The 27,060-nt window shown below is 42.7% G+C and overlaps 1 protein-coding gene across 3 annotated transcripts in view; it reads right to left on the bottom strand.

Annotated features, from left to right (window-relative positions):
- Window positions 1-25,886, bottom strand: part of EPHA4 (EPH receptor A4) — a 148,608-nt gene extending 122,722 nt beyond the window's left edge. For 2 of the 3 annotated variants that reach the window (XM_058300045.2, XM_071216104.1), the window contains exons 1-3: window positions 23,673-23,905; window positions 20,616-20,683; window positions 15,696-16,359 (exon numbers count right to left, since the gene is read on the bottom strand). In XM_058300045.2, coding sequence (XP_058156028.1) covers window positions 15,696-16,359; window positions 20,616-20,683; window positions 23,673-23,763 — 823 coding nt within the window. In that variant the 5' untranslated portion in view covers window positions 23,764-23,905. Of the gene's footprint in view, window positions 1-15,695; window positions 16,360-20,615; window positions 20,684-23,672; window positions 23,906-25,345 lie in introns of those variants that run through there. The other variant, XM_071216105.1, reaches the window with a different exon arrangement.
- Window positions 25,887-27,060: the final 1,174 nt, after the last annotated feature.

Raw genomic sequence — 27,060 nt, 5'->3', positions numbered from 1 at the left:
AATTTCCTCAGTAAATACACTCTTATGACAGGTCTTCAGCTTTAATAATTACAAAGCCATATTTTGCTCTTTGGAAGGCCATTTGAAATTACACAAAGGCCACCCAATTGGCAGATGAGTGTTTGAAAAACGCTGGGAGTAAATACAGGAACCAGGGAACCATTTACATAAGCATATAACTCAGGTACTTCACATACTTTCCTTACCTTGTACAAAGAGTAGTCAGAGCCCACATTGTTACTTAATAGTAGTTAGAGCCCACATTGTTATTTAATTGTTATTTAGAGGGTTCCTTCTAGGTCATACCTGGGGGAAGTATGATATAGAGTTACCAAGTGCAGAGACTGGAGCCAGTCTATCTGAGTAGTCTATATTTTGGGCCTCAGTTTCCTCATCTGCAAAACTGGGATAAGTAAAAATGGTAGAGCTCTTTGAATGCCATCATTACTATGATGTTAGAAGATAAAATTTTGCTTGTCAAAAGTTTGTAATTTCTTTCAAAATTTATTTTCCATTCAAGCTTATTGGAGAAATACGATATTGACTTTATGATGCTATAATGTACACTTTGATTTAAGGAGATCTTCTCCATCTTTCTAGGCTGCAGGATCGCAGTTCTAGAAAAGATGTGTCCTATCTCATGTAAAATAAGAAATATTTGAAGCAGGAAATAAAATATTCTACTATCAAATAATCTTAAAGTTGTATACCTAGTTGAGATGTTTGCAACTGAGATTAGTATCACTCCCTGGGGCACTTGGAAGTATGAGGGGAAGCTGTAGCTTGTCATGACTGGGGGATGCTATGGGCATCTAGAGCCCACAGATTCCTAGGGATGCTAAATGCTTTGCAGAGCACAGACACAGAGCAAATCCACATGCTTGGAAACGTCTTGCTCAACGAAGAATTGTTTTCATTTCCTAAGCTGCGTAAAGCAAATTAAATGGTTCGATTTGAACAACAGGAATTTATTAGCTTACAGTTTTGAGGCAGAGAAAATGTCCAAATCAAAGCACTGTCAAGGCCGTGTTTTCTTCCCCAAAACTGGCTGCTGGCAATCCTTGGCTCCTCTGCCACATGGCAACTCACGTAGCATCTGCTGGTAGCCCCCTTCTCTCCCTTCTTGCTTCCATGGTTTCTCCCTCTGTATCTATATATTCATTCCATGTATAAGGAACTCCAGGAACAGCACCAAGACCCATCTACTGAATGTGGTGAGTTACACCTTAACTGAGGTAGCCTCATCAAAAGGTCCTATTTAAATGGGTTGACACCCACAGGAATGGATTAGACTTAAGAACATGTTGTTCTGGAGGACATACAACTTCAAACCACCACAAGAATCATCCTGCCCTTTTGAGAAACACAGGGCTTCAAATCTCTTCCTTCAGGGATACTATTAGAAGCCCAGGGGTCATTCACCCAGTCTGAGCATGAACAAACACTGTGGCGCTCACAGCCTCAAGTCACAACACTCCACTCTTGGCTAGCTCCGAATGTTAGAAAGACCTTCCTTCTATCAAGGCAATATCTGTCCTCTGGTCTTTGTTCTGCCCACTGAATACTTTGTCTATTAAGTGAAGAATGAAACTTGCTAATCCTCAAAACCAATATAAAATATTGACAAATTATGGTATCAAATGTGTTGCTCTAATATCAAATGTTTCTACAACCCAGAAAAATCCTTCATTTCCTGTTTTCTTTGTTTGTATTCCTGTCTGTGTCTCTGTTCTTCCTCTCTGTCGCTCTCTCTAAATAAAAAAAAAAAAGAAAGCAAAGCATCATAGCTCAGTAGAGCTATATTTTCTCAACTAGATCCTCATTAACAGCCATGCCTCTGAACTAACTCTAGTGTTAATGGTCCCATTAGCTTCAACTTAAATGTTCAAGAGCCACATAGGTAATGAGAAATTTCAATAATGTTATCATGGATGAGAGCAATATGGCATCTTTGTTTTTCACTATAAAGGCAGTGGAGGCTGGGAATAGACCAAATCAATGTCAAAGAACATGTCTACCATGTTGGGTTTGAAGATGATTTCATATGACTTAAAAAGCAACTGAACAAGGTCCCAGAGCCAGTCTCATCGTTTTGGTTATTTGAAGCTTAGCAAATATGCAGGAAAGTGCACAAATCCTAAGTCTAGTGTCCAGAACCAATTTTAATTCTTTCAAATTTACAATAACAAACTAGTTTCTGTAAGCATTAAATTTTAGAATGTTAGCTAAGTAGAAAATGGAAAGCTATCCCAATTCATTTCATGGAGACAGGGAAGACCAGAGAAAGAAAGAGAGGATGGGGTATGTTAACTAAATATCACTTGCCTATTTATTAAAAACCCAAAATAAAATAATACTAAAATTTTTTACTGTTTACTGAACACTTAATAGGTCCCACTTCTTGGTAAGATAAACCTTGTCATATTTAATCATAAGAGCACCCATGGGGGAATGTATCTATATTTATATATTACAGAAGAGAAAATCAAGGTACTAAAATTAAGTACCTAGCCGATAGTCACAGTTAGTGAGTAGAAAAATTGAGATTTAAATTTAGTCCCTATTTCAAATCTTAGTGCTTAATCTAGCAATTAACAAACTGAATTCAAGAAACTATTTTTCAAAATTCATCAGAGTCTAGTAGTGTTTACCTGGGAAACAGAAATAGAATTTATGGTATATTCTCATAAATATCTACCAATATTAGATCTTGTAAGTACAACATATTTAAAAAGTTACATAACCAAGAGATGCTTGATATCATTTAACAAACGTCAACATTTATTCCCTCTCTCCCTTGGAAATGTTTAACAATTAGAAATATGAAATTTAATACAGAAAAGATATCGGCTATGAGTCTTAAATTATGCCCACTAAAACTGGACCTAAAAATAAGGATGCCCACAACCAACATCATTATTTATTATTGGTCTGAAAATTCTGACCAATGTTGTAAAACAAAAATAAGGAGAGGTCCAATGTTGGGGAAGAAGGAAAAATATATATAACTGTTTGCAGACAAAATTATTTGCTCTCCAGGAAACCCAGGAGAATGAACTGAAAAACTATTAGTATTCACAAGCCAGTTCAAGGAGATTGGATGTAAGATAAACATACAAAAATCAATAGCTTTCCTGTAGATCAGTGATAGCCAGCTAGAGGATAAAATGGAAAATACTGGAAAAACTCAATTTGTTTGCTTTTCAATCATTATCTGTAGTAGAAGTCAACAATCCTTTTGGAGGGGAAGGGGTTCTTTTAGAATATCTATTTCCTAAAGTTGCAATAATAGTTGTGATTTTTGTAAGGTCAGATATTACTGTTTCTTCAGTAAATGACTTTCTGTTTCTCTAGAAGAAAAGGAAAGACCTAACAATGTGCATTTTAAAACGTTTAAGTACAATTGCTAAAATTACCATGTAGGATTCTTACACTATCCAATATCTATTTGAAAACTACCAAAATAGTTAACAGCTACAAAATCTGTGCAAGAAAATACCATAATGGAAATCCTTTTCGAAAGCTAAAATAAATGATATATTCGAATTTATTTTAGCTAAGTACAATAGCCATTTTTGCCCTACCGAGGAGAACTCCTTAAAAGACCATTGGTGATCTGTTCCCTTTTAGGCTTTTTTTTTATTCATACAAAATAACTTCTCATTTTTCTATCAATACGAGGTTCCTTTTTACAAAAACATTACACTCTAATATTTGGTTTAAAGTAGCACTGCTAATTTTAACTTTGTGCTAATTTTAAGCTTCAGGATACAAAGAGAGAGCCAATGCCAAAACCAAGTGTTTTATAAAGGAAACATGAATGTTCAAATATTACTTTCAGCTGCACTTCTTTGCTGGCACCTCATTAGAGAACACAGAATAATGAAATCTCAATTTCTCCCATTAGTTAATTAGCACCTTTGCACGTAAGTACTGGAAGCATTATACTGTTAATTACCTACAAGTCCCGCTCTCAAAAATCAGTGGCTGCTTATACCTTTTTTTTCTTATGCATAAATTTACACAACCTTTAGAAAAACAAACCTTTAAAATACATTCTCTATGCACAGGCGAAACGTTACAGAATCCAGTACTCTAACAACTCAAGGTGAGTTCAGTCAACTAGTGGCCCTTGCATGGGTCTCTTACTTTTCCCAACACTTTCCTCTCCATAATTACCCGAACTGCAGAGCCTCCCTGAAGCTGTCAGTGTCTCTTGCATCCATTTTCAAATGGCTCTGGAAGAGGCGTTCTGGGCCCTCGATCAAGCTGCCAGTGATCCCCAATTGGAGATCACGACACTCCTCTTGAAGACTCCTGGCACATCTGCCACAGCCTCCTAGGGGTCTTCTAAACTCTTCCCCCTCTGGAGAGAGCAAGCAGGGTGGAGGAGCCCAAATATATTGATCCATTCTTTTAACATGCTAATTTGCCCGGGGCTGCGTCAGTCATTGCCAAGCTAGACACTTCAAAAGTAAACTGTTTTTCAAAGTGGAGATGTCTTTTTCAAACACTTAAAACTGAAAAGAAATGAGTCCAGGCTTCAAGTTCACAGTGCAATGTAAAGGAGGCCAGATGGGTAGAAACGGGATAGTTAATACATAGAAAGATGACCTAAAGTTAATTGATGGTAACAAGGAATTTGAAAGTCTAAAACATATTTTAAACTGCTAAAGTCTGTGCATCACAACCAAACAGGATGTAACCTATTGAGTTACATTCCTCTTTGGGAGAAAAATTAAGTCTGACATAATTAAACTCATGTAAAACATTAATAACACTGATATTGATGAATGCTCAGTGGTCTCCTTAAATGATGGAAAGTGTAAAATAGAACTGATTGCTGGTTTACACCTTTAACTGGCAACACACTCCGAAGGCTAGACAAAATAAATGCCTGGGGCGCAGGGGCGGGGGCAGAGGAGAATAGCATTATTAAAGTATCTTTGCCTACTGCTTTTATCACCTTATTATTTCACCAATGAAACATAAAGTACAGATAAGACTACAAGACATAATTGTCTAGAGTGCAAAGTATTACCCTATTAAGTTTATAAAATTAATTCACCAAAAGCAACGATTTGCTAGTCTTTTTCAGGGCCTGTATGTCCGGGGATGTATTGTTGGCAGTGAACGGTTATAAGTGGAAGACGTTCCATGAAAGAGATGCGGAGATCTTCATGAAGAATACACTTCGAAGCAACAGCTGGGAAACTCTGCTTCTTACATCAAGGAAGTTCTTGACAAAAGCCCAAGAGAAAAGCATTCCTAACTGATCTGGGTCTTAACTGATCATGAGGTTGGACCATATTTACCTGCCATGGCATTATGGGAGGAAATCAGTATTCTGTTAACCTCTGACCCCTGGGATCTGACGAGGACAAAGGACCAATCTGGAGCCCTGGGAGAACACAGCCAAATGTCAAACAGCAGGGAAGCGATTGTTCAGGAAACAGTTGGCTTTGGTGCAGCCAGCTTCATTGGGGCAAACTGCTATTCACAGAAACAAGCCATGAAGAGATATCACCATAAAATATGAACAAAATGGAACCTTTTTCGCCTGGCTTCTAAATTGTTAGCTTTATGGGACTTCATGCTGAACAGTATGAAAAAAATCCAATTTGCTTTGAAGCGCGTTAGTCTGTCTAACATCGTAATTATTGTTTACATTGCCATTTGCCTTCTATTAAGAATTGAATAATTACCCAGCACTTCATAGTTTAAAAATACAAGCAAACAGGATTATCTGGGTAATTAAGAAACTGTACCACAGCTTTGTACTTGGTGCAGAAAATATCTGCACACGTTAGAGGAAATGATAATTATCAATCAACTTACTTCAAATGGTATTTTAAGGATTTTGAGCAATTTGAGATCTGTAACTTATTAAGAAGAGGTTAGTAAGATCACCTTTGAGAAGTGTGGGTCTGTTTAAATCCATCCTTAGAAACAAGAGCCAGATAAGCAGCTGAATTTTCTCATCCACTAATGATACCAGAGAACACACCAAGTACAGAGCCTTCTGCTGTTCTTTAATCCTAATAATCCATCCCAAATGGACTTAGAACAGCATCATCAAACTTTGTCAGACCATGTGGAGCTAGACCAAAGCTCTTCCACATTTAGATGTTGTATTAACTGACCTTGCCTCCACTTAATTGCACGGCAACGTCTGGCTATGCCCGTTTTCTGTCCTGCGAAATTAGTCTGAACTCAAGACTAATCGAACTTCAAAAACATTTCATGCAAAGTCCTCTTCTTCTAGTTTATAGAATGCATATGACCATGGCCTTCTGAAGATAGTCCTTGTGCTTTCAAGCAAAGGGGAGGGAAGTTTGTTGGGTAAAAAAAATAATGCCTGTGTTCCTATTCTAAGGGAAATAAAGCAAAGGGTAAGTAAATTTGGAGACATTGGGTGGGGCTGGGAAGACAGGAATTTGAAAGGCAACATTCAGCCTAAAATGAGCACACTTTGTCAGAAGGAAGAAAATTATAGCCAATACACCTTTTAGAGAATTGCATCTGACGACCTAAAGCAAAAAAGAAGGGATTTTAATTGTGACACAGGGTATGAAGATAGATGTATTCATTCAAAGGTGTAGGAATAGAGGAAAATAGCTGTGATTTGTATATTACGTGCTTTCAATATCTACTTGCTGAAGGAATGAATGGATTCCAGCCCCACTAGTGACCTCAGGACTATTTTGGAAACTTCCTGAGATCTGACAATTCTTTTTCAAAGAATTTTTATCTTTTTCCTTTACAATTTTTTTTGAGTTCTTTGTTGGGACACTTCTAAACATTCCTAGCATAATCTGAATAGCTTGCTATCTCCTCCCACCTCAGAAAGAGCAGCAAGATTCCAGCTGAAGCTGTCACTGAACAGTCAAACCAAGGGATTCACCAATGCTGACTTCCTTTCCAGAGGTCAAAATGAAATGAGCAGCAGGGGCACTGGTTGCTTGGCATGGGGCATGGGGTGGGGAGCTATAATCAGCCACATGGGGGAAAAGGGGTGGGTGGGGGTAGACAATCCCTGAACAAAAAGCCAAAAACAAAAAACAGAAAAAAGCCCTGGGCAAATAGTGGACTCTGCCTCCACCCCCAATCTCTGGAAGCATTCAAATCAAAACCGAATTAATTTGCATGGTGTCTAAATCACTGGTTTCTGCATAAACAGAAGGAGATTTTGGCTGGAGTTTCCAAAGGAAGCCCTCTTTGCCTTTGTGAAAGGGGGAAATGGGTGTGCTGTTTTGCATGAGGAGCCATACAAAATATGCAAATGAAGAATCTGCTGCCTGGAAAAGCAACTCTGGGCAGACAGCTGCCGAACCTGCATTCACCCAGAAAACGCTCCCTTGTCACCAAAGGGAGTTGTCAGGGGTACCAACATGTTTGTTTCCCAGGCAGGCGAAATAGACCCTGAATATTCATAAAATGTCCATTTAGTCATGGGACTATTAATTACCCTTCAGATCAGGGAGCGAAGTGACCTCACCTGTTCTTCTCCCCAAAACAGTTCAGAGGTACCAGCTGTAACGGAATACAATGAAAAAGGCTTTATGCCCTAAGTGAAAAAGATACAGTCTCGTAGGGTCCAGGGGACAGCTGAGGCCAACTTTAATCACTCCTGCTCACAAGCACAATAAAACTAAAGAGAGCACTGAGCCATGTTATTAGACACAGATAAACAATTTTTAAAAAGCCAAGAGCTATAAATTGCTGTCTAATTTTATAGAAACATCTAAAGGGCTGAATAAATAAAACTTCATTCCTCTGAACTACCTAAATCTTCCAGATTCTGAAACTGTTTCCCAGGCTTCTTTCTTCTTTCATTTTAATTTTCAAAGCATTTACATCACGAGCAGCAAGGCAGAAGCCCACTCTATGCACCTGCCAAACAAAGGTTGGTGCACAAGTGCAATGGATCCCAAACTTTTTGGTCTCAGGACCGTTTCATATGCTTAAAAGATTACTGAGAATGCCAAAGAGCTTTTGTTGGCATGAGTTTCATCTACTGGTACTTATTCTATGGTTGTGTGTTGACATGACATTAATGATCTTGAATCCCCAAAATCTTGTAAACATGTTGAACATAATTAGAACGTAAACAAGTTGAGAATAACATGGTTTGTGACAAGTGATAATCAGATATTGGTACTAGGATCTGACATGGACTCACTTCATGCCTGCCCAGGGACCTTCCCTGACAAGGACATGGAAGACCAGACCTGAGGCATAAATGCAAACTGCTGATGCCACCCCTGCGGGCTTTACGTTAGAGGCAGACTGACGCCCAGTCTTTCCAACGCCGGAGCTGCAAGGCTTGCTGCTGCCCTCACCACCAGTCTCCAGCCCATGGCTTTGGACTATTCATTGACCACATTGGATCGGCTCTTGAGACAGGTACCTGCCCATCTTCTGTGGGTACTTGAACCAATGGACTTTGGAGGCTCTGGTATCCTCCACCTTTCAATGTATTGCATGCCCTTGACTTGGCTATGGCATATTGGTCATATCCAATACTTGTAACTAAGCAAGCAAATGAAGTGCTCTAAGCATCCAAACTATAGTTGTGCAGAATCTTTTGATTTGCAATCATTTCTCAGGTCACTTTGCCACCATTTTACAACACAGGACACATACTAGAAATTGAAACTGAGAAATTTTTAAGCAATTTTGTGTGAATTCATTTTAAAACAATAAATCCATTACCTGTTAACACAAATAATATGTTTTAATGAAAAAATAAATTTTCCATTAGAAAAAAATCAGTGAGAATTTTACATGTTTTGCAAATCTCTTTAATTCCTGGCTTAATAGAGGACAACTGAATTCCCACATTTGTTCTTTTTTTTAAAGATTTATTATTATTTTTATTTCTCTCCCCTTCCCCCACCCCCGCCCCAATTGTCTGTTCTCTGTGTCCATTTGCTGCATGTTCTTCTTTTGTCTGCAGCATGGGAATCTGTGTTTCTTTTTGTTGCATCATCTTGCTGTGTCAGCTCTCCGTGTATGCAGCGCCATTCTGGGCAGGCTGCACTTTCTTTCACGCTGGGCGGCTTTCCTTACGGGGCGCACCCCTTGCTCTTGGGGCTCCCCTACATGGGGGCACCCCTGCGTGGCAGGGCACTCCTTGAGCGCATCAGCACTGCACGTGGGCCAGCTCCACACGGGTCAAGGAGGCCTGGGGTTTGAACCGTGGACCTCCCATGTGGTAGACGGACGCCCTAACCACTGGGCCAAGTCCGCTTCCTGTCACATTTGTTCTTGCATTCAGTCTGTTACGATATCATACTTCAAGAACCCTCTGGAAAACTCCACTGTACACTCATGAGACACAGAGGGAAGGCATTATTATCAATAACATTAAGAAAATAGTTTTGATCTTGCAGAGCCCCTAAAAAGATCTTGGGGTTCCAAGTTGAACCACGCTTTGAGAACCACTGCATTAGAGCAATGACTTCAGGAGTAGAGGATTGGACCAGCATAGACAAGACTAGCCATTTCATTCCATCCGTTCATCCTCCCCTATCTATGTCACCATTGCTCTCTTGCTCCACCACCCCACCCCCAAAAAACACCTCAATTCTAACCCCTAAACTGTTTTCATTTCACAGGTACTGTTCAAATAACCTATATTGTCCCCCTATTTCTACCTAACTAAACTATACTAAAGATAATAATAATTGCTACTTAATAAGTGTTCAATGCACTGTAGGCACTGCGCTATGTCCTTTACTCTATACATACACGCTTGGATGTGTGTATCACACCACTACCACCAAATTGCAGATGCACAACTGAGGTTAGGGCGGTAAGGGCAATGTCCATGATCACACACCTGTGGCACGATAGGATCCTAAGCCTAAGTCTCAAACTCCAAAGGCAGGTTTTAGCCATTTTACACTAACTCTTTCATGATGATGATGAAAATAGTTAGGGCCCCGGCAAAACAGGACTTACAAACAAGAACCTCGTTAATACCTTAGTCACGTAAAAAGATTTTGACACATCACGCTGTCTCCATGAAACATAACTCCACCAAATAAATGTTTAATATTGCAGGTCCCAATTCCTTATGCATTTATTTATTCATTTGTGCAATAAACATTTAATGAGCCCCCACTATGCTCCATACTCATGGCTGGTGTCCTAGTTCTGGTTATACCTGACTCTATTCCTCCACTTAACATCTACATGATAAGGAAGTTTTGCCACATGTACTTTTCAAGATAATACCAGAAAAGCAAAAAGCAAGGTTAATATTTAATCTTTTTAAGAAAAATGTACATATATAACCTAGACATTGAAGTGTTTATTTAAAAATATTATCTGGGCAAACTGAAACATCTTAAATATCTACTCATAAGGGGAAGGTTAGATAAATTAGGGTATATTCAGATTGTAGAATTTTAATTGTCATTTAAGAAGAATGAAAAAAGTTACATTCTCCAAAATGGAATGATATCCATGACAGACAGTCAAGTGGCAAAAATAACCCAAGATGACAATTAAGAGGATGATTCGATTTTTTTTTTAATTACATGTATATACATATATTTGGGTTACCTATCAAATTGTAAAGAATGGTGGGTCATAAAAAGCTGAAGTTTGGAAACTGAGCATGTGTGGGTGTTTTAAATGTGGGGAGGGGTTTATACTTTTTACTTTATACAATTTTACATCTGAAATTTTTTCTCAAGCAGGCTGCTCTTTGGTAATGCTAAATTTGTCAATTGAATGCAAAGAAAATAAAATGAAGTAGCGAAGTTCAATGACATGAAAGTTACACCTGTCATGACCACATCAGCCTTGCACAATACTAACAGAAAAGCCATTTAATCAGTCTCCTAAAAGTACAAGTCTTAACAGAATAATTGTCTTAATTCATTTTTGAAAGGCACCAGAAAACTCAGACATTAAAATAAGTTATCGAATCTTAACTATCTCATTCAAACATACCTAATTGAGATAATGAAATGCCTATGCCATGCTTTGGTGATCCCAAAGTAGAGACCATGGCACGATCCAGACTTTCAAAAGAAACCTGGTCACACGAAGAAGGAAAAATAAAAAGTATAACAGAAAAAGGGCCATAATTAAACCCTGCTCTTCTCTATACAAAGAATTGTGTCTTTCAATGATCACAGTCACGCTTCAAAGCTGGAGATAAAAGCAGCCATGTGATTCAAGCAATTACTTCTTAAAGACATGATTCAAAGGTAGAAGACAATTTTCAAAAGTGGAAAGGATATGAAACAGCATCTCTCCAAACTATATTTTAAATGCTTCCTTTCCATTATTTCTTTCTCCTAAGATCCTTCTATAATGTATTTTAGAAAAACAAAGTATTCATTTCTTGACACTGCCCTGTCCCTCTTTTAAGAGCACACATTTGAATTATTTCTATTTTACAGCCAGGAAAAAAAAAAAAGACTTCTATCTTGTTCTTTCTTAAAAGATTTTTTTAATGACATCCTTTTTTGACATGAAGGCATTAGATATGTGATGGTAAATGAGTGGTCCTAGATAAACCTCAAACAATTTATAGTAAAAAAAAAAGTCTATTAAGCAAGATTTGAATCTTTCCTAGCTCAATTTTGTCACAATTGTGATTATTTTGGCCTTAAAAGTTCCCTAAGAATATTTTGTTTTATTAGGTATTTTTTATATAGTCTGAACACATTGCTTATTAATATTTCACAAAGAGAAAATGTATATCTGTGGCTTTCCTTTCAATTTTCAGCTTTTTAAATTAAGTGAAAAATAAGTTATTAAAGAACCCTTTCCTCTCTTCCTTCTGCTTAATATTTGCGGCAATGAAAATAGCCCTGAAAATATGTGGAACATTTCCTCATTGGAAGCGTGTATTGGGGGAATGGGTTGTAGAGGGGTCTTACGTAGATTTTGCTTGTTTCCCTTTTCAGTGTCAGACAAGGGCTCAGTAGAACAGTTACATAATCCCATGTACCCATTCATGAGGCAAGTTCAAACTCTTGCCTCAGACGTTCTCTTTGAGATGAAAGATGAGTGGCTAACACCTTTTTGTCCTTGCTGAGGCTGAAGGGAATCGTTTCAGAAAATGTTATTCAGGAGCTACAGCTGGAATGCACTTACAGCTGCTTTGGAGGGCAGGCCCACCCTTGCCCTGACACCTCGACACTCTTGGAACTCTAGACGCAGCCCTTCATCCTTCATCTCCATTAGCACGTACTGCTTGGAGGTAAGAACCGCAGCAGGAAGTGTAACTCTTGTCCCCAAGGTTCCTTGACAACTCAGTCAGATGACCAGGGTTAGAAGAGTCAAACAACAGCACATCCAGGCCCCCACCATCCCCGCCATTTCTACCCAAGCATCCTTTGTCACACATTTAAGATCTTAATCTTTGCTCTGACCTCCCAGACCCCAAGGAAGATGGATGAGGAAGTAGGTGACCTTTCACCTGTTCTTCTATTGGACCTGCCACAGTAGACCCATTGAAAAGACAATTAGGGAGGAACCTGCTGCCAGAAGCCAGTTCTCCCTTCTTAAGCTCTCTTAACACACTTCTCTTTCTGGTCCCACCCCCAAATCACTTTTCTCTCACTCAAAAGAACGTTCTCTTTCCTACAAGGGAGGAAAAAAAAATCAACTCTCCAAATATTTTTGGTACAAAAATGGGCAATATGAAGATGTCTCTGTTAGGACAAGGGTAACGCTTTCAGTCTTCAGCCTTTCAGACTTCAGGGAGTGACCAACCAGGAGATGGATTTCCTTTTTACTATTTCAGCTCAATGCCCTTAAAAGTCAACAGCTCTGACCCTGGAAAGAGCAGAGTAATAAGGAAATGCTAGCATTAACCCTAACACTTCAGGATCTACAATGTGTTCTTCACTAATCTTAAATGACTGAGGTCTCAGAGTAAATCTGTAAGCTAAGGATAAGTATTATCTTCCCATTTTAGAGATGAACAAATCAAGGTTCAGAGGGCTTAAGAAATGTGCTGAAGGGAGAGGATATGGCTTGAGCAGTTGAGCACCTGCCTCCCACATGGGAGGTCCCAGGTTCAGTTCCTGATGCCTCCTGAAAAGAAGAAAGCAAACAACAAGCAAAACAAACAATAAAAAAAGCCAACTCAGGGAAGCTAATGTGGCTCAGTGGTTGAGCCCCAGCTTTCCACATGCGAGGTCCCTGGTTCAATCCCTTGTCCCCAGTACCTCAAAAAAAAAAAAAAAAGAAATGTGCTAAAGGTCATACACCTAAGAGACCACGTACAGACACATTTTCTTGTCCCTATGTTCTTTCTGCTATACTGGATGCTTCTCTGATACCCCAGTGATGATTTCAAGACTAGAGTCTTGAGTCATCTTTATAAAGTCTTACACACAAGTTTGGAACTTGAAGAATCCTGTCATTCAACTTTTTCCTTCTTTACTAAATTCAGAGATGCTAACCTGGTAGCATTAAGAGCAAACAAAGGGCAAGGCTTTGTGCAAGAAGTATCTTCTTTGAAGAATCATTTTATGAGTAACAAGAAACACCTGAGTGACCTGTCTGAAAACACTGAGGATTTATAAAAATGGCTCAGTCAATTTTCCCCTTCCATTAAATATCTGGCCTTGTGTTAGGAACAGTTTGTTTGGAAATGGACTGGACCTGAAACACTGAGTAGCTCCCCCTTGCCTGAAACACATGATGAATGGAATTCAAGATTATCTCCATAAAGCAAACAATTTTAATGTTCAGTTAGCTTTATATTCACTTCTCTCACCATCTTTTTTTCTTTTTCTTCTAATTTGGGTTCTAAAAATATCAAGGAGCTTCACAATGTATTAGTTACTGGGCTCTGTGACAAATGAAAATGACATTAGATGCACAGAGGTGAACTAATGTTAGAAGAGTGAACATTTTAGCAGGAAATGGGAGCCTGTTGTTGCATTAATACATATATAAAAATCTTGACATGTGAAAGATGTGCAAGTCCCAACTTACAAAAACCGAAAAATGCAAAATTTACTTTAAAATGTAATACGGTGTCACTGCTCCTTTCATTTCACTGTTCCTGCTATAACCATTGTCATTTAGTAGCCCATAACAATGCACTTGCATATTTTCTAGGGCTAATGCCAGAATATACTTTGGGGTTTCAACTCAATACAGTGTATCTAATAGTTGCTAAGTCAAGAGCAAAATAATTAAAAGCCAAGGAATTAATATTTTTAAAACAATTTAATTCCAATTTTTTAATTTACAAGTTTACTTGTTGACTCTGGCTCAGTAGAAAAGGTGGCCAGTCTTTAACCTATTATAGTTATAATGAAATTAAAGAACTTTCTATGTTATTCCTAGAATTAGCTATAGCAAATCAGGAATGACATTTTAGAAAACTATAAACTAGAAAGGAGTTGAAACCCTCAACTCTGTGACACCTAATTACCAAAAATGTGATTTTCTGTAGGTTATAACTGTGGATTTCCAGTCACTCAAGTGGCTTGGCCCATAGTTAATCCTACCCCGTCATTAAGATGGTTGAAATGCCAGACAAATTGTATGGCAGTCAGTTATTTGGGACTCTCTAATCGTCAATTCAGAAGAACCACGTGGCAATACAGTCTATAGCCCAACAACCAGCTTAAGAAAATATTAATCTGATCTGGTTCATATATTGGGACCAGAATTACACTACAACTGTTTCATAGGAACAATGATAAGGTTAGCAGCACCAGACTACTGATAACCATGTAAAATAAATTCCAAGACAAGCAAAAACTTGGAATAACTGATTTTTCAAAAGCCGTATTCTACATAGGTCATCCCTTAACCAGATATAAAACTGCTCTAAAGAAAAATATTACATGAACTCCCTGGTATTCCAACAGAAAGAAGAAAGAGGTAGGAATGAATTGCATACGCTGAATTTTAAGAAGAGAAAAAATTGTTAATATGATAAATAGTAATTAACCTGATTAAAAATACCTAGATTTCTTCAGACTCAAGTAACCAGATGGATTGCAATTCACCACTGCCTCTGACCACAGATCAAATAAAAGGACTCTTACTAGCTCTATGTCACCTCCTAAGGGAAATAAAGAGGTCTTTTGTCAAGATTAATTTCGCTTGGAGACTCTATCAAAGGGTGCTCAGTGGAACAGAATGTACTTGAAAACATTGTCACTCCACTTTGCTGGGCCACTTCATGTCCACACAGACCCACAAGGCAGGGAAAGATGGACTTTCTTCAGACAGCTGGATCTCAACCAGCAGGAGGGAACTGGAATAACCCAAATTTCCCACCTGAGTCATTCACACACATCTAGATAGACCAGAGATATTTGCCACCATTATCATTTTGCCAAGCCTTGAGACAGGAAAACTATGGTTCAAAAATGTGTCCGCCCTCTCCAAGTCAGGATCAATCAAGCCCCATTTCTTCAGCTTGTTCATTTACATTTCAGAGGACACATCAAGCCAGTTCAGATCTAAGTGCCTGTTATATTCGGCCTTCTGCTGATTACGGCAGCATCATTTATTTTGTCAGTGTTAGAAACGTCGTAGCCTTGCCACCTGGAGCTATAGCACTTACTCATTAGACCCCTCTGTCCCACCATGTCCCACAGGGGCTGCTAATTACTGGCTTTCCTCCATTTAGCCTCATCTCTGATTTAATTACGTGCACTAAGCCCTAATGAAAAGTACAATATGGCTCTCCTTACCTTGGCATTCTCCGTTCCTCTCTTCGTGGCCAGCATTGCATAGGCAGTTGCCAATGGGTACCAGCCATTCACCATCTGCCCCGCAGTACATTTTTGGCACATCCTTCTCTTCTGAGTTGTTGACGCAGGAGCCTCGTACTTCCACCAAGGAAGATGTATCAGCCCCTGTGATGGTGTCTGGAAACTGGGCCAGATTGCGAACTGTGAGCGGACACTTCTTATAGAACACGCGGACTGAGACGAGGGCGATGCAGGCTCCCACATCCTGAAAGGCCAGGTAAAACCCTTTTTTGCTCAATGGCCCTACATCCCGGATCTCAGTGTTCAGCTTCATGATCCTGTCGCCAATGTCCACTTGGGTGAAGCTCTCATCCGCGGCAATGGTGTCAATCTTACCAAACTGGCTCTCTCGGATGAAACGCTCTTTGTCATTGTCCGATTCATAGTAGTACAGGTTAAATGTCTCCTTGCAAGTCCCCATGACACCTGGAAGACTATTGCAGTCCCTCAGTGTGAACTTAATCTCAATGTACACCCTCTGGGCCCCTTCTCGGGTGATCCAGTCAGTTCGTAGCCAGTTATTCTGGCTGGGTTCCATCACATTGCACACTTGGTAAGTTCGGATGGGAGTATTTTTTTCATCCATGATACTCACTTCCTCCCACTGCAAAGATCCAAAGGAAATGCATCGATTACAAAATTTCATCATACAATGATTTGTCAATGCTGTTTTACTCCCAAAGACCACCAACTATTGTTTCAATAGCAAAGAAAACTACTGAACAACAAACCTCACTAATAAAGCACCTTATGGGAGCTATGGCAATATTTTATTTGGGAACTGTTTGTTTATTTTTAATTCTTTCATTCTTTTGCCTAGATTCCAGAGATTGTTGTGGATTTATTGTTGATGAATACTCAGCAGTTCATTGTGATGGTCTAACAACCTCAAATTCACCTACTAAAAACAGCCACAATTTGAAGTGGCAACTGTTCAAATTTACTCATAAATGAAAAACAAGAATATATTTTGTTTCAACAACTGAGCAGAGACCTGCAAATTAAGGGCAGGAAGACTAGAGCTTGCCAAAGGAAGACAATTATCAGTTAATTAGTGGTGCTCCTGTCAGAACTTTGCTCCCTAATACCTAAAAAAGAAAGTCAGTCAATGTTTTTGGCACCCTCACTACTCTTTAAAAGGGAAAAGAAAGTCCCACTATTCTGGTTTCAGTAATTCTGGGAAGATAGAGAGTAAATTTTATGGTTGAATTTCTCAAATACACAAGTCATTTATAATTGCAAAACACTTTCCAAGATCATTTAATTCAAAACTTTGCATCTTTTAAAAAAAAAAACAAATACAAAAGAAAATAAGAATTTAGACAAACCCTGCTTCTAAACTATTCTGTAGATATTGAAAACAAAATCCTAAGCAGTATTTAGGATTCAATGTCCAAAAAAATTAAATAAGGATGGTAGTATTTCCTTTGCAATCTAGTTTTTTAAAAATAAATTTTATTGTGATAATATATAAAATTTTGCATTTTAAACATTTTTATTAAATGTACAATTTAATGGCATTAATTACTTTGACAACATTGTGCTACCATCACCATCATCCATTAACAAAACTTTTTCATCACCCGAATTAGAAATTCTATCCCTCAAGTAATAACTCCCCTTCCAACTCCAGCCCCACCCCATCCGTTAGAATTTACTTCTTAAGGCAAAGGACTGAAGGCCACATAATTCCCTATAATTCCCTATGGCTAGAGTAGGAGGTTTGCTCTTGCCACAGCTTTTAAAAAGAGCACTGTGACTCCTACTAGCCTAGGAGGCAGTCCAATTCTTCATTAACATGTACAGTAGTGCATTTATATAGACCTGGTATAAATCAGTTTAAGTATATAACACATGAATATAATTATTAGATAAAAATTTTTTTTTAAATTTGCATTCTATAATGGCTCTACTTAAAGCTCCATTCCATCCAATGAAGTATATAGAATCATAATGTACCTCTTAACGGGTTTTCCATCTGCACATTGGAAAACTATCAAAGGATAGAAATATTACTAGGTGAAGGGCCACAATGCATAAAATTCTGTATCCATTTCATCTGCTACCATTTTGAAAGTTGGAACTGGGAGTTATAGTGTCTTGTGGTGATTAAATTTCTTATTACCCTGTGAGCAATAAATCACCAGTAATTTACTTATGTGGGGAAATTCATGTAAATCCAAAAACAGATCTTCCCTTTCTTCCCCCAAAAACCCTACTCAACACGTTCCCCATCTCAGAACAAAGGGATATGGAAACACACATTTATCAATGTAAAGGAAAACACACAGGGATAGCGCCACAGAGCTCATGCAGAAACACAGGCCTAATGTGCGTTTTCCAGACTGAACGTAATTGCCTAACCACGTTGACAAATCTTCCCTCAGTTTTGTATTTTATAATCACAGTGTCAGCAACTCAATATACTCCTTTAAATGAACACTGTCAAGAAATTAGAGGTTGTGTTTTGTTTGTTTTTTTCCTACGATGAAGCATCAGGAGCCATCACTTTCCATTATCCCTACATTCTGCTTAGGTGTTCTGACCGGCAAAGGAGAGAACATTTTGCTTGGTCATATTGTCAAATCATATCTATTTTCCTTTTTCTAAATAACAACAACAATAATGTCATTATCAGACAAAATTACTATCCCAAGGAGTAACTACACGTAATGATTTCAGGATAATCAAAAGACTCAACATGCTTCCTCCCACTAGAAAGAACTTTTTAAAGCCAGTCCATCCCTACTGGTAGATAGCCAATTCATGCCCTTCACTCTAAACCTGAAAAGGGTTCTTCAATCACAAAATGCAGGGATTAATTAAACTTCATAATTCAGCACATAATTCCTCAATGGCTACCATGTAATTTTGAAAGACTAGTTCTTTTCTTCACAAAGTTTCATTTCTAACCTCTGACAATAATACTTAAAATGTCACATACCTCATATTTTTAAAAAGGTTAAAATATGTTTAAGTTCTGGGTTGTATACAACCAACTATGCATCCTATTAGTTTTAGACTTCAAGACAACCAAATGAAGTTTTTGTGTCTAGAAAACGTGACCAGGTGTTCTTTCAGCAGTTCTGGAGAAAAAAAATACGTCTGCAGCATATTAAATTGCAGTAAAAGCTTTCCAGAAACCAGATAGACCATAGACCATAGTCTGGACTCTAAATATGTCACTCCTTGCTTTTAAATAGGCCACATGTATATTTAGTGAAACAAGTCAGGGCCAGAGTGATACTGCATAATATTCTGTCTTCCAACTTGAGAGCAGCAGGGAGAAAAATAAGGCTCATTGAATTTACTATTAATAATACAATTACTGATACCTTCCATCTTCAATGTTGCCAGCAGTTCTAATACATTTTAACCTAGAGAGCAATACTCCTGCTGTAGCATGGGAAAGTCTAGCCTGCATCAGTGACCTTTCCAGGGTATAGGATTAACAAGGAGTCTGACTCTCACCAAGATAAAGCTGTACCTTTCTTCACATTCAAAGGATGAGGGCAATTGCCTGCAATCAGCGGTGAATACAGCCTGTCTACACTGCCAGAGGCCTGCCAATCACTACCCTCCCCCCTCCTCCCCGCCTTAAAAAAACGGTTTTGAGGGCAGACTAGAATTTTTCAGCTCAGACTAAACCAAGTTGTGCCTGCAGTCAAGTTCAGGCAGAAAAACAGGAAGGCAGGGTACTCTCCATTTTATTTCAGCGGGATTAAAGACCTGCTTTGGAAAGAGTCAGCCTAAAAGTTTCCCCCATTTTCAAGGCTATTTTTCTTGTCTTGTCTTATTTTGCAACATGTCTTCTGTAACAATGTCTGCTTCTCTTTATTTTCTGAATCCTTTACCGGATGGCTGGGCGTGTAGTCCCACACTGGGTGCCGGCATTACAATTTTTGCCTGGTAAGGACTCTTCATCTTTCATCCCCATTGTTTTTAATCAATTGACTCAGTCACAGACCGGAAGCATGCTAAGGTGGAATGATTTGCTTCATTTTTAAGGACTGGAGAAGTATTTCAGTTGGGCAGAAGACAGAGTTACATGTTGCCCGGATGGCTTTCCCAAGCTGACCCATTCTCACCAGTTATTAGAGGGGTGGGGGCGAGTGTGGCCATTGGCTTAGCTGTTTTCTCTCAATCTTCAATGGAGGCAATGAGAGCAAGTGCCACGAAGGTGATTAGTGAACAGTGGGTGCTCTCTTCATTCAGCATCCAGCCTCCCTGCTCTCTTAAGATCCAACAATCCAAGTATTTTTGCATTTAACACAAATCATGCACAAGGTTGGGCCTTTTTCTATATGTCATGCCCCTGGCACAAGTTCACATTTCTCTCAGCATGCAGAAGAGAACAGCAGCTGATTTAGGGCTGTGATGGTGAGGTCACGCGCTAACCTGCCACCTAGGAGCAGAATTAAACCTGCGCCTGGTGCAATTACAATTGTTTGCTCGCTGGTATCTTTATTTATTCGTTTTCCGCATCTGGAAACAAAATAATTGCTCTAAAAGTAACCCTGTCAGGTCTTCACGGCCATCACAGTAATAGGCATAAATTCTAATTTGGTCCTCAGATCAGATTTCTCGTGGGTATTTAGTCTGAAATAGGCATCGAAGGCCATGCCTCCACCAATCTCCTAATTTTGAAACCCCTTTCTGCCCTTTCGGTTTCCAGTTCTTCCATGACAGAGCTATCCAAAGGGAGTATAGGATTTCTCCAACAAAGCGTAATTCACTTTATAGGCCACTGCGGAAATCTGACCCCTCACCACAATCAACAAGAATCAAGCCATTAGGACTTTCAGAAAGTTGCTAATCACTCCTTTTTACCTTTGCATCAGAGAGCAACTCAGAACTTACCCCTCCTTCCAGAGGGCTTGCTATCCAACCAAGTTCTCCCTGAACAGATCTGGAATCCAGTAAGGTAACTGCAAAGACACAAAGAAAAATAGATTAATTTCCAATCACAAAAAGCCAATACTACAAAAACCATTTGCCTGAGTGTTTCCATATGTGGCGAGGGTGCACATATCCAACTCTGATCAAAACCTAAACTTGGTCTCACTTATGTAAATAATCATTACTCACTTGATCTTCTCCCCTCTTTAAATCTGCAGGTTTTTATTTATTTAACTTGCTTAGCATTTAAAATTCCATCACAGGATTCAGTTGATTCATTTTCTAAAAAGGATGAATAAAGGATCTCAAGTGCAATTCAAAAAATAAATATATCTATGTAGGGCAGCTACACTCTAGAGCAAAATTTGCATTCATCTCTGTCTGGTATCTACTAGAATTATTTGTTTTTGCAAGTTTCAGACGACCACATAACTTATCATCATGGTAACAGAGCCACAAGTGAATTCTAGCAGAGTACCCAGGGGTCACGAAAAGGCTCTCTTCCCCACCATTTTTAACTCTCTCCTACCAAAAAAAAAAAAAGGTCTCTGGATCTGGTATCTGCTGCTTTTTAAAATATCAAAGTTACAAAAAAGGGGGGTGTCAGACATTTGGAATTAGAATGCAAATGCCCTAGGGTGTTCTTTCTTTCCTAGGTCTTTTTGAGGACAATGGGGGACCCTGCTCCTAAGGAAGTCACTCATTTGAATTTTAGGTAAGGAGTGCTGCCTAATGGATTTAGTCTGCTTGTGCTGCTACACCTAAGAGTGTGTCAAAGCTAGGGAAAAGGTAGGGTGGTTAGAGCGGCTGCACCCGCCCCAGCTGGAACAGTCCTAGGCACTGAAGGACATTGAAAGGGACGCAATGAATTCTCAACCTCTCCACATTCCCTTTCCCATCGACATCCTGCAGGCCTGGGGGTCGAAAGGCCCATCTCAAAGGAACCACAGGGTTTTTAATTTGATCGGGGAGGCTGGCTTTTCAAGCTGGGGGAGGGGTGGGAATGGGAGGCTTTCACCCTTGCTCGTGTGCCCCCCAACTCCCAAGCTCACCCCGGGCCCCTGAATTCTGTCCATTTCTCTTTCACCCCGAAGTCACAGGAGTTAAAATCAGCGTCTTCCTCCAGCTTTTCTTGGGGAGCCAGAATTCCTAGGGCCCATTAATTATTTAAAAATGTGGAGCCTTCCCGGGTCGCTCCCGGCCAGAGTTGTGCCCCCTCCTCATGCCCTCTTCTGGGTCCCTAGAGAAAAGCCCGCTACATCCATTTGGATTTATGTAAGGTGGATTAGGGACACAAAGGGAACAATGAGACCCAATTTACAAAAAAAGGGAGGGAGTAGAAGGGGAGGGTAAAGGGAGAAAAGGAAACGTGATGGGAATAAAAAGCAACAAAATGAATTAATTTTTAGGGGGGAGGGGAGGGGGACAGACACACACCCCCTTCTTTCTACTTCAGCCTACGGCTCCATCCGCGCCCTTTTGTCTAGAGCCCCCAAGTTTTGCTCCCAAAAGAATAAGCAAGAAAGGGGTACAAAGAAAGAAAACAGCCTCTACGTCTGGGGCAACAGAGGTCTCAGGGGACGTCCGAACAAGTGTGCGAAGTAGCCGGGTGAACACAGAATGCGCGCTTCAGGCCCGCAGACCCAGGCGCGGCGACCGCCGAGATGGCACGGGCGGCCACGTCCGAGGGAAGGGGAAAGTGGGGGCTGGAGGGAGCGAGGGGGCACCCTGTCCTCCCGAACAGTGTCTGCGGCAGGTGTGTGAATCTCTTAGGGCCGCGGTCTGCGGAGCTGTGTGGTACCCGCAGCCGGGCCAAGACTAAGTTGGTTTTTGGCTCCCTCCTTCGGAAGAGGGGAGGGATGGACGGACGGATGTCTGGATGGACAGACGTCTGGATGGAGGGTGGGAGGGATAGAGGGATGGAGGGGGGCGGGGAGGGTTGGCGATACAGATTCGGGGCTAGATACACGCAGGCCGGAGCGGAACGGACGCCAGGACGCGCGCACACTCAGGGCCCCCGCTCCCAGGCACACCGGCGTCCGCGTCCACGCGGGCGCTCGCTTATCCACACACAGGCTTTTGCGCGCGAGAGACTGAACACATACAGACACACACGCAGCTCGCCTCTGGGCTCATCGGAGGATCACCCTCATCCCGACACAAACACACAAGCATATACGGTCCTACGCCCTGCACGCTTGGCCCCTGCACAGACGCGCTGGAAACCGAGCTCCAAGGCGGGACCTATGGGTACCGCACGTCCCCTCTAAACTCGTCCCGTGCTCGGTTCCGGCAAAAAGCGACAAGTCGACCGCCTTCCACTTGCCGCCCGTATCCCCAGGTCTCGGGTCCATCTGTGGAGCCCGGGACCCCCAAGGCCGGCAATCGCACCCCCTGCAGCGCGGGGCCGGGTGGGGAGAAAGGTGTCCGGCGCCTGGCGCCCGGCGAGCGGCGCCGAGAGCGCCGCGCCGCCGCGGCCCCGCAGCCCCGCAGCCAGATCCTGGGAAGCGCAGGGCTCGAGAAACTTTGCAGAAACCAGACCTCAAAAGGCTTTCGTTAGAGCCCGGGAGCCCCAAGCCCGCGCCGCGCTCCAGGCTTCCGCTTCCCTCTCGCCCAGGGCTCGGGGAGGTGCGGTCGGGTGCGGGAGGAGGGAGACGGCACTTGGCCCACAAAATCTTTTTTTCTTAATCCGGTCGCCGGCTCCCGGTGCATCCCTCCCGGCGACCCGAGCGGGCGTCGCGGGCGAATGCCGGTCAACTTTGGCCTTTCCCGACAAACTTGGGCAGCCCCGCCGCAGGCACCGTCCCCGCACCGGGGCAGGCTGCGCCGCCACTTCCCGCCTCCCCCATCGCGAATCCCCTTGCCCGGACCCCCTTCTCCGGAGTCGGGGCGCGCAGCGTCCACCCGGCTCCGCCCCCACCCCCACCCCCAGTCCCACCAGCTCCGCGCTCCCGGGGACCCCTTGCCCACGGATCCTCTCTTCTGTCTTCGACCCCAGAAAAGCCACCCCGCTCTTACCTTCATTCGCGGGGTACACCCTGGAACCGGTGACAGCGTCGCAAATCCCAAAGAGAGACGAAAAGAGGACGAAATAGAAAATCCCAGCCATGGTTCGCCGGTGCCAGCGCAGCTCCTGCTGCTCCTATCCCAGTGGAATAAATGCTTAAGTTAGGGGAGCAGCAGGCTGAAGACATTGCCAAGGGGGCGAGCTCGGCCCGTGACGCGCGCCCGCCAGTCCGCGGCCCGCCGCCAATGGCAGCGCGGACGGGGCGGCCCCGGGCCCGCCCCGCCCCGCAGGGCCCGCCCCCGCCCCGCCCCTCCGGGCTCGGTGGGGCGCGAGGTCTCCCGGGGCTCGAGGGGGCGAGCTCGTCCCGCTCCCCGCTCCCGCCGGAGGGAGCAGGCCGGGTCTTTGGAAGTCACCCCGCGGGCGGGCCCCAGGGCGGCGGAGGGACCTTGGAAAGACAGCATCGACCCGGGAGCCCGAGAAAAGGTGGGCAGGCTCCTCCCCTCCGCACGGGCCGTTGGAGATCGAGGAAAATGCTCTTTTATTGCAATAAACTAAGTCTGAATGTGACCTTCCCCTTTTGCTCCTGAGCGTCGACGTGGTCGGGTCCGGTGCGCCCGGGCTTGGGCTGCACCGGCACCTCCTCCACCTTCACATCTGGCCCCGTTTTACGTCTTTATGGCGCTGCGCCCTCTGAGATGCTCTTTTGGGGGAATTTGGCGAATTGATTACTAGTTACTTCCCAGGTCGCCCAGCTGCTTGGAGAAGCGGGTCCTATTGGGTCCGCAACGTCGAGCGCAGCGCCTGCCTGGCCGCAGGGGTTCCGTCCCCGTCCCCGGAGGCTGAACGAATGCCTTTCTGGCGGCGGGGAGGCCCGCTTAGGCCGCGGACCCCGCGCCCGCGCCCCGGGACGCGGCTCCCCGCTGCTGCAGGACGCCCGGACACGGCCTGGACTGCAGGACACCAACTGTGTTTTCCTGGGGGGAGTCCCTGGAACTCGGCCTGGCAATTTGAGGTCGCGTGGAGAAGAGCAGGGTTTGCGTAGGCATGCAGGACCTGCAACCGCACAGACCACGCACCGCCAGACTCGAAGCGGCCCGGGGCATTGGCGGGCGCTGGGCGCTGCGACCGCTTCTCTGTGCGGGTCGGGACAGCCCCGGCTGCCCCGAGACAACCAGGGGTTGCAGGGCTCGCAGAGACCCGCGCGCTGCCCCTGTCCGGGTGCCGCGGGTCATTGTCCACCTCCTGCGGGCTCGGGCACTTCGGGCCGCGGTCTGTCCCCCGATGTCCCCGCCGTGGTCGCAGCCACCTGAACGCTGCCCGGCGACGGCAGCGCAGCCCGCGAGACCTGGGGGTAGCTCCCGACACGACTCGGTGCAATATCCGGGGACGTTTGGAGCGAGACTGATGGGACTTCCCTCCCTCCTCCTGGGCTGCCAGTCCCCTGGCTTCCCCCGGGGCACAGCGGGGTTTCCTGGGGAGCCTGGGTCCCACTTGGAGGGCGACCGCCGGGAGGTGGAAGCTCCTCTCCTACCCGGCCTGGGCCCATCATGAACCAACCACGCCACCTGCCGGCCAAAAGCGGGAGTGCGCGGCCCCGGCGGAAAGACAAGTGAGCAAATGGGGACAAAGACCGCAACCCAGCCGTCTGCACCCAGGCAGTTGTGTAGATGGGATATAATTTTACCTGCCAACCCTAGTCCGACGCAGCCAGGCCACACCTGCGGCTTGGTGACGGGTGGCGATGGACAGGACCCGGGAGTCCTGTCGCTCCTCTGGCCAGCTGGATTGAGGAAGATGGAGTAGGAAAGCGTTTCAAGGAGAAACTCAGTAGTAATAGTTAACATCCCAGGGATTGCTGGAGTAGCTGCTCTTCCTAAAAAGCGGATTCCTAGATAAAGCGGGAGGGATGAAGGGAGGTGTGGAGGGAGATCAGATCGCGAGTCCTCCTCTCGGTACTGGTCACGATTTTGGGTTATTGGTAGATTGAGTTTTCCCGGTAGCACAAGAGATGAGCTCGTTTTTTCCTGCAAACTCAGATCCAGGCTAAAAAGAAGGGCAACTTTTACTCAAGTGCGCTGGGCGAGGTGCTGGGCAATCAAAGGTGGCCGAGGGGGCAGACTGCGCGCGGCGCCGGGTATTTTGGCTTCTCGAAAGATCTGCTGAAACATTACCGTCCGAAAAAGCAGATTTTAGTTATTGCAACTACTGATTTTACACAAGAAGAAAAGGGAGGAAAAAACGCACGGGGGCGGGGGTATACAGGCTCGTGTGTGCATAAATTACTTTAAATATCTTCACCCAATCCCTTTAAGGAATGCATTTCTATGTTCTTTCATCTATTTGTTTTTGTTGTGTTTTCCTTTTTCTGAAGGGAATGAATATTGGCTCTCTCGTCATTTGGCACAAGACTAAAAAGGGAGAAGAACAATCAGAATTCTTCTAAAAACATTTTTATACAATAGTTGTTGGTTGCTTCTCTGCAGGGGCTTGAGTTTTGCATGTATGCATGGTTGAAATGGCTTGAGTCCTTAAAAACAGTAAAATTTCTATAACACTTATCATTTTCTTCTCTGGGCTATGCACACTGAATATTAAACAAAGTGTTTCCAGTCACAGCTGCCTGAAAGCAAGGCTATATTAGCTAGGGTACAATCAGCCACTTCCCCTTTTTTTCCTATTATTTATTTTTAGGCCCCATAGCAGCCAAATAATATGTAGAACCAAAAAGGGAAGGACATGCTAATTTGGAAAAACTGAACTATAACTTTCTCTTTAAAGCATTTCTGGGTTGCAGATTACAAATGAGCGGCAGAAAATTTGGTTCACTGTGACTATCCAGAGGAACAGTATTTCAATCAACAGACATGATTCCTTCTAAAAACAGGGCAAAAGTGGAAGAAAAAAAAGTGTCCCTAGTGCAGCATCAATCAATGCAGAATCCCCGCTTTATCTGAAACTGCCCCCCTCCAGGAATTTTCAAGCTGTTTGCAACAAATTAATTTGCCCAATGGAGTCATCGTCATACAATAGAATATCATACTTTTTGAAGTACCTAAAATCACCTCCTTTTAAAATAAATTTGCTTAACCCCTTTGAGTAAAACCAGCTTCCTACTATTGTAAGAATTTGGGTACTCTGAATCCTTTTTAAGAGACAAGTCAGAATACTTCTACTTGTAAGCTTAATAAAACTAGTAATTAAATGCTTTTAAAGCTTGGATATACTTTTACTTTTTCCTACAGTACCTACCACAAAGATTTGAGCTACAAAGTACACTTTAAATGCTCAGTTGAATTGAGGTTGAATTTCAAAGGTATTTCTAGTCTGTAAAAGACATTTTGAAATAGGCCCAAGCATCCCAGGGTTTTCCGTCTCTAAGTGGAGGGCCAATTTCACCAA

Source organism: Dasypus novemcinctus, chromosome 7 (genome assembly GCF_030445035.2).
Source record: "Dasypus novemcinctus isolate mDasNov1 chromosome 7, mDasNov1.1.hap2, whole genome shotgun sequence".
In the NCBI taxonomy this organism is placed as follows: domain Eukaryota; kingdom Metazoa; phylum Chordata; class Mammalia; order Cingulata; family Dasypodidae; genus Dasypus; species Dasypus novemcinctus.
This window is presented reverse-complemented; position numbering and strand designations above follow the sequence as displayed.